The 8544-nt window shown below is 40.4% G+C and overlaps 1 protein-coding gene across 1 annotated transcript in view; it reads right to left on the bottom strand.

Moving 5' to 3' along the window:
* Positions 1-4291: 4291 nt before the first annotated feature.
* adamtsl4 (ADAMTS-like 4) overlaps positions 4292-8544 on the bottom strand; it is a 56559-nt gene continuing 52306 nt past the window's right edge. Inside the window, exon 17 of the mRNA XM_033640604.2 lies at positions 4292-8473. Within this exon, the coding sequence (XP_033496495.2) occupies positions 8343-8473 (131 nt within the window). The 3' untranslated portion in view covers positions 4292-8342. The remainder of the gene's footprint in view (positions 8474-8544) is intronic.

The raw sequence follows: 8544 nt of genomic DNA, 5'->3' as shown, positions 1-8544 counted from the left end.
TTAAAACAATTCTGGCAGAATAAATCTCACAAATACAGCAATTCAGATGAAATATCGTTGTTTACTGGAGCATATGTATTCAATACATGTGTTGAGAGTAGACTTAGTGCCATATATTGGTTAGGAGAGGCATTAAGGGGGTGGGGGGGCATTTTACCCCATCATACCCTGTGTGCGTGTGCAGAGTCTTGGAGGGATAGATTGAGTGAAAAGAGAGAGTCATAGGGTTCATGGTAATTTACTGCTAAAGGTCACCATCTGCCTGCCTTGCCTCGTGCCCTCTGTGAGCTAGCATCCCCCGCCACATTTATCCACCATATACACCCCCCACCCCCCTCACAGCACACACACACACACACACACTTATATGTATATCATCACACTAGGGGCTTTCTTACAATAACAGCACCGGCAGAGGAGGCACGCAGCGCCCTGAGGATGTGAACGGTGTGCAGACAGCGGGCAGCACGCCACCGGGGCTGTTAAGCCTCCCTGCACGATGGAAGAGAAACAGCTACACCGCACGCAAGTGCAGGAGCAGGGGTGCTGAGGAGGGAAACTTTATGTTACTCAGCAGACTATTCCTGGCCAACACCTTTAGTCTACGGACTGGTCTACCTTGTGCATACAGATATCACAGGTATCACTGGTCTGAGCTTATTCATGAACATAATCCTATTATCCAAAATAAAATAGCCTTGAAATGTCCAGAAACACTTTAGACATCCCAGAAGGGAATTTAGCTACCATTAAGGACACAGAGGACACTGTTCTGTTATTTATTACACCTGTGGGGAGTTCATATCACACTATAGGTGTAGATTTTGGTCTCCCTCAGTATGTACAACATGTGCATTTGTCCTCCAATAAAAACATGAAAGTAGCAGAGGATTTTATTTTGACAAAGAGAAAGACATTTACACTATAAATGGATGTGGGAAAGGCACAAATTGGTTCATATATACTCACCAGAGTACAGAAAATGTAGTGTTTGATATTCATAATTTTCTGCCGGACCCCACCTTTTTTTTTTTAATGTGTCGTACATAATGTTAAACAAAACCTACATCATTGCATTCTACAATTAAAAACCTACACACGATGGATATTGTTCATACCACCAGGCCTATTATACCTCAGACTTGTTAAGGATTACATCTGCTCCCCACTACCCAGCACACACGCCATAGCACATGTCGTCCACATCACTTTCCTCTAGGCTCATCACAAAGCTCAAGAATCTGGGATTAAACACCTCACTGTGTATGTGGGTCCTTGACTTCCTGACAAGCAAATCCCAGGTGGTGGGAGTGGGCGGACACACCTCCTCCACCCTCATCCTTAACACTGGTGCACCACAGGGCTTTGTTTTAAGCCCCCTGCTGTACTCCCTGTACACGCAACTGTAGCCAATTTAGAGTCCAACACCACCATCAAGTTTGCTGAGGACAAAGCTGTGGTGGGTCTGATCACAGATAACAACGAAAAAGCCCACCTGAAAGAGGTGGTGTCAAGACGTCAGCAGCACTAAAGAGATGATAGTGGACTTTAGGGAGAAGCAGCAAAGAGAGTACATTCTCATAATATCAATGGGTCCTCGGTAGAGAGGGTGGACATCTTTAAAAACCTTGGAGAGCCTGACCTGGGTGCTGCATACTGACTCAGTGGTGAGAAAAGCAAGGCAGAGACTGTTTTACCTGAGACACCTGGGGAAATTCTGAGTATCCCCTCACATACTGAGGAATTCTACTCGTGCACCATCGAGAGCATCCTGATGGGGAACATCACTGCCTGGTATGAGAGAGGACTGCAAGGCCTTGCAAAGAGTGGTTCATTCAGCTGAACATATGCTAGGCGCTTCTTTACCCTGCCGAAAGGATGTTTACACCAGATGCAGCAAAAGTAAGGCCAGAAGAATTATTAAACATCCCGCCACCCGGGTAACTGTTTTTTCTCCCTGCTGAGGTTGGGAAGAAGGTACCAGTTGCACCAGGCCAACTTAGAGGATCAGGAAGAGCTTCTACCCTCACCCACATGGATTTTAAATAAGACCTAGATTGCATTTCACTGAAGTGAAATTCTATTCAGATGATTTCATGCGACAAATGAATTGAATTCAACTGAAAATGTTAGTTTAATACAGTTGCTCAACCTTTTAAACTTTCAAACTCTTCTTCCCTGCTTTCACTTTGTTTCTCTGTTGGCTCTCCTCAACATAGTCAGACGCTCCTACATTTACACCTCAGGCATGAAGACATATCCGACCTCTCTCAACTTGGCAAAGAATGCTTTCTGGTATTATGCACTGTGGGTTTGGAATAATCTGCCTGATGAAGTTGCTTTGGAAATGCTGCCTTCATATCAGACATTAAAACTCACGTGTAACATAAAAAATGCTTCATGTCATTCAGGTCGTATCATTTTAATTGCGAACGTTGTAAACTGACTGTGTCGTTATCATTTGATTACTGATTGAACTGATTTTATGATGCCATTTAGGCCAGGTAAGAGATTATGGGCCTCGTGCAGCAACATTCTCTTAAATGTCTCCTATATTTTCCCTTAATGTTCTTTTAAGAGAAAGAAGAGTTTGTGAACAGGCAGTGGGCCCATACTGTTTCCTGCATAGTGAATTAAATGAATGAGATCAAACTGTAAATCTAAGATTCTGTTACTGCGTTTACTTTTTCTTGCATAAAGTATTTCTAGAAATGTATTTTACTTACTGTTCAACTGTAGTTAGAGATTGTTTGATACCAGCCAGCTGCCATTGTGTCACACTGATGAGTTCAAATTGGTCCGGTGCTGCGCTGTGCATCCAACTTCAAAAGTATTTGCAGCTTTCTATGCATAGACAGCCCAGATGTATGAGAAGACCATCTCTTTAACCATCCAGATCTGCTCTCACCCAGGTGTGCTCAATGATGAATCCCACCTGATAATGAGTAACCTATTTGCATAGGTGACACCCCCTAAACACAGGATAAAGGGCAGGTATTATGCTATGTGCAAATGCTCTGGCACAGGCCCAAGAATGGGAGAGACGCCACCAAAGCAGTAGTGAAATTAGCTTACTGTTATCAAACCTTTAAGTAAACATGATTTTTCTAAAAGGGAGTTACAGGAAAATCAAAAACCCAGCAATGGCAAAGCTGTAAATGGTGTGTCAGCAGCAGTGATCAAGGAAGTATTCAGATCCTTTACTTATGTTAAAGTACTTATACCACACTGTAAAAATACTCTGTTACAACAAAAGCCCTGCACTGAAAATGTTACTTAAGTAAAAGTATGCGATCAGGAAAATGTATTTAAGTATAATAAAAGTACTCAATGCAGAAAATTTAAATAAATCTAATGAATAAAAATAAATAAAATAAAATTGACAGTGTTTCTTTAGCCCTCAAATGTAATAATCCTATCATTATAATTACTCTAAAAGTAAATTAAAAAATATATATATTTTTATGTTCCTCAGACTTAAACTTATGTTACCTTGCAATGCACAAACAATTTGGGGAAATAACTTTTTTTTTTCTTAACTTAGTAAGAGTGTTTTAGACCAGTGGTTCCCAACTGGTGGGTCGCAGTCCAAAAGTGGGTCATGGGTCCATTCTGAATGGACCATAAGTGACTCACAGTCATGTCAAGTTTGTAAAAAACACACTTTATGTTTAAGTACAGTACATTTTCCACACAGAACTTTTATTTTGAAGTACCGTGTCCTGCTATAGAGTGAGTGATTAACCGCCAGCTACTTGACAGAGACAACAAACTAGCTCGACGACATGGACAAGCACAAGCACAAGAATGATGCTAAATACATTAAACTGTGTGGCCCTTGAACTAAAGAGTAAGGAGAAATCTGGACCCTGTGGCTGGACCAGTTGGGAACCACTGCTTCAGACCACTTGTAAAATTTAATCTTACATAAGAGCAGAGCAAAAATAAGAAAACACACTGATAAGAAATCAGCTGGTACTAACAAAATAAGAACAGAAACAGAAAATCTGCCTGTATATCAGGTCTTGCATGATGCCCAAAGTAACTCAAGAGACTTCCTGGTCAAATAATTATGTTCATTCATTAATTAAAACATATTTTGGATGACCTCATCAAGCTCACAAGCAAATTCAACAAACTATTTTTATTTAAAAACAAAGAGCTTGTCCCAATGAAAGAGGCATTTTCCCTGCAGACCAAACTGGGCCTGTTCCCTCATGTATAAGACTCAACAGCGCCATCGTTTGGAGGAAGCTGGCTACATCACCCAAAAGCAATCATGACACACCACTTAATTTCGTGTTGTTTTATTTAAAATGAAGCTTTGAGATAATAATTTTTCCACACAGTTTTTTGTTTTCGCATAATAAAAAAAAAAAAAAAAATCTGTCTGTGTATCAACAATAACAATCTTATAAACTCTGGTGGTAACAAAGAAAATTTGCTACAGCTTCTTAAAACAAAAATAAATTACATGTTCTTTCGATAATAGATAAATTACTATCCTTTTTTTGTTTTTATATAAAAAGTAATTTTTTTACTACGAGGGATTAGAGACAAGAATGACACATTCAAAGCCACGATCGCAACACACACACACACACATTCACACATGCACATACATGAGCACACAGACACGTCACGCACGCAAACATCCAAATCTCACGAGTACGACGACATCACTGATTCTCTTGTCGAATGCAAAATAGTTATATGACAGTTAGATGTGGATAAATGTTGGATAATTGTCTACAACAACACTTCTGATACCTCTACTCAGTTATAAAACATAAGCACCTACTATGTTCAAAGAAATTATAGACATTAAAACATATCTGACAAATATACAGACTCCTCACCTTTGAGTGGGCAGGGTGTGTGTGTGTGTGTGTGTGTGTGTGTGTGTGTGTGTGTGTGTGTGTGTGTGTAAAGAGTAAAGTAACAACAGTAGAGAGAAAAAGCATAAAGAGTACTTACACACATATACAGAGGTTTACTCTCAGGTCAGAGCAGAATGACTGCGTTTAACGTATTAAAGGACTGTCGTAAGACAGCAGCTTTCTCCGTCTACATGAGGTTTACTAATTCTGGCTTCACCTACTCTCACAGGACAGATTCATCATCATCTCCTCCTCAGATGGTGATGACGGATGCATAAAGAGAGGATATTGAGATGAGGCGAGGAAACAGGGAGGATATAAAGATGAGGGTTTTTTTTAATACCTTGGCAAATCATCGTGGTGCTGTGATCACTAAATTGCAAAATTAGGTCACTGGAGCCCGGTGGCCAGAAGAAAATGTTGGCATTGTACATTTCTGCAAAGCACGAACGTTTCTTAAGTGACATTATATGAGCTGAGTTTGTCATCTGTAGGTGGAGGTGGGGTGAGACGCCTGCCAAGCCGCAGACCTCTGTTTGAGACCAACAAATAAACAAAACTGGTTGTTTTTTGGCGAGTTAAGCGGGTTGATTCCTGCCGCTTCTTAGGCACCAAACGTGGGTGTTTTGCAGCAACCCGCTGCTATTTTTCCAGCAGCTTTATTAGCAACCAGTTGCTGTTTTTCCAACAGCTTTTTAGGCTCCATAAGGGGTTGTTTATTACTGGGACATAACTGCTTTTCCCGCCCCCTAAACTGGGTATTTTAAGGCCAAAAATGGTCTTTTTCTAATCATAACAGTGTTTTTTGTGCCAAAACCTAACCACAGTTAACCACAGTGCTGTTAAGCATAAACATAAAGTTTGAACTGAACTGAGAATTGATTTCAAAATCTTGCCATTTGTGTAGAAATCACTCTGTGGCTCAGCACCCAACAAATCTCTGTCATGCTTGTGACATATGACCCTTCTAGGATCCTGAGGACATCTGGGGCTGTCCCACTGACTGTCCTAAGAGTCAGAACAAAACATGGTGAAGCAGTGTTTTGTTATCATGCAGCACAAACCTGGAATAACCTCTTAGATGATGTTAGACAAGTCCCAAAGCTATGAAAAATTCTTTTTTTACACTGCCTATGCCACTCTGCAATGACGGCAACCTTATTTTTAAACTAAATTTCAAATCATTTTAAATAACTTTTGTATGTTTGCACCTGTTGTCTGCACTTTTGCTAATTTAAATTATGATTTTTTTAAATTGTAAATCATTCAGTAATCAATTTTACCTTTTTTCTCTTTACTCTTTTCTGTATGTTTCATATTGTATTGCTCTGTAAAGCACTTTGAGTTGCCCTTGTGTATGAAATGTGCTTGACAAAATAAAGCTGCATTGCCTTCAAAGTATCTGCTACATAATAATGTGCAATTGTAACATAGCTGTGGTTTGCAGAAACGTACAATGGCAACATTTCATCTGCCGACTGAGTTGGCCAGTGAGGAGTGAATCGTTTTACATCTCCAAACCTGTGCATCACCAAGTTCATGGTTTAAAGGCGACATTTTAAATTTTTCCTATTGTCAAGAAATCCCATGAAAAAAACACATATAGGCTGAGTAGCCTCAAAGAGCTTATTTCTCTGTGCGTAAAACTCCTCTTATAACCATGTCTGTTAATCAGCAGCTGAAAATAGTCCCTAACAAAAACATTATTTACTCCTTTTTTTTCAGTAAAAACTACACTGTCCAGCTGTTTCAAGAAAATTACTGAGCATTTAAAAAACAAAAGAAAATGTATCACACATTGTTGGTTTGGTCTTTTCATGTGATTTGTTGACAAGGAGAAAAGTATACACCAGTCTTTTATCACTTGATTTGTGTGTGTGTGTGTGTGTGTGTGTGTGTGTGTGTGTGTGTCGGTTATTCAGTGAGCAGCAGCTTTAGTTTAGTAAAAAGAAAAAACTATGAGTCTTTACACCAGCAGCTCTCTTTAAAGTGAAACAGACAAGTCTTTAGCTTTAATTGATCATTATGAAGTAAATGAGGATTGCATATGTAATGGCTATAGAATAATGACACCATCTTGGTCTCCTGGGAAAATTACGGCTCATTTTACAGCACAAAGGGAGTGTGTCGACTGTGGCAGCGGCACCAACAATAACTCCACTTAAAAATTTGAGGGAGTGAAAAGTTAAGAAGTTGTCTGTTTCCTCTTTAAAATCACTACATGTGTATGTAACTGACATGAATATGTTGAAGGACTGTGCAGAGTCTGTGCTGCTTGTTTAAAGGTAAACTATGCAGGATTGTTGGTTACTGTTTGTAAAGACACACGCCATTGAAAGTAAAAGACAACCCTAGATTTATTCTTGTTTGGCGTTTTGCTTCGCTACATTTAAAATTTTTGGGTGCAGTGTCTCTTGGATGCCTGCTGCTTACTGTCTGACATCCTGATGCTACCTTTTCATAAACCCCCGCCCTCACCTGAGCACTGCGAGGGTACACGCCCATAAACGTCCTGTGCACAGAAAATAAAAGGAAATAAGAAAATACAAGCACCGCCACACACTTTTAGTGGGTCATAAGTGAAGACTGAGAGGGATTACTTCTGTATGAGTCTGTATTTGTTTCAGGAAAATCCTGCATAGTCTATCTTTAACGTCCATGTCTCATCATCCTTCTAGTTTGGGAGGATTCTCACCTCTTCCCGCTCTGATATATTTGGTCACGTACTGCCATGGTCACCCCACTCCTTTGGTTCATCTGTCCAAATACTGAACTAGACAATAAGAGGACGCTTGAGGAGAATTTTTTGGCAAACAGAAGAAGACGTACGATATGTTAATGAAATCCTTCTAGCTGAGCTGGGTGCACACAGCAGATCTATTCCAGTAGATCCTCAGCACACGTAGCACTACAGTATACACAGTTTGTCTAGCACACATGGTAATTATTTGTTCAGCACATTTCTTTTCATAATTAGTGGTATGCATGTCTAATTATGTCTGTTTTAAGATCCCGTAGATTAAAGAGAATCTTAAAAAAAGAGGATAAATTTGCTGTTGAAACACAGCTGTGTCCATAGTGAGCACCTTCCTTTATAATCTCTCAGCCTTAGAAATGAGAGTTGAAACTGCAGCGAATGCATCACCCAGCCCCGTGTGTGACACATTACAAACCTGTTAAAGCTAATGCACAAAGTAAACAGATGCAATCTCAGTGGAGTACGTGGTTCTAATAGACGATATGAGATCGTATACAGAGAACTGGGAAAAAGGAACCGGCTGCTTTCACAGTGTTTTACCTGAAGAATCAGGAGAAAATAGCTAAATGTTATCTGACAGCCATCACAGGGAATACGTCTACACTGGGCTGTCCTTTCTACAGGTTTATCATGTCGGGGGTGATCAGCCCTTTGACCTCATCCTTGACTTCTGGCACACCTGGGCTGTCTGTGTGATTGGCTGGTCAGTGCCTCTTGGCCCGCTGAGCACTCTGGGTACACGAGGCGCAGCAGTTGGTCTTATAGTAGGAGTAGACGCACAGCCTGGCCTGAACCACCATCACACAGTTGTGACGTCTGTCCCGGCAGTTTTCATCTGTGAGCAGACAGGCGGAGAGAGAGAGAGGCTGATGGTGAGAATTATAAAAGACACACATAAATATAAGG

The sequence above is a fragment of the Epinephelus lanceolatus genome, chromosome 10, assembly GCF_041903045.1.
Source record: "Epinephelus lanceolatus isolate andai-2023 chromosome 10, ASM4190304v1, whole genome shotgun sequence".
In the NCBI taxonomy this organism is placed as follows: Eukaryota; Metazoa; Chordata; class Actinopteri; order Perciformes; family Serranidae; genus Epinephelus; species Epinephelus lanceolatus.
The sequence above is the reverse complement of the archived record's forward strand: the minus strand, read 5'-3'. Positions and strand labels throughout refer to the sequence as shown.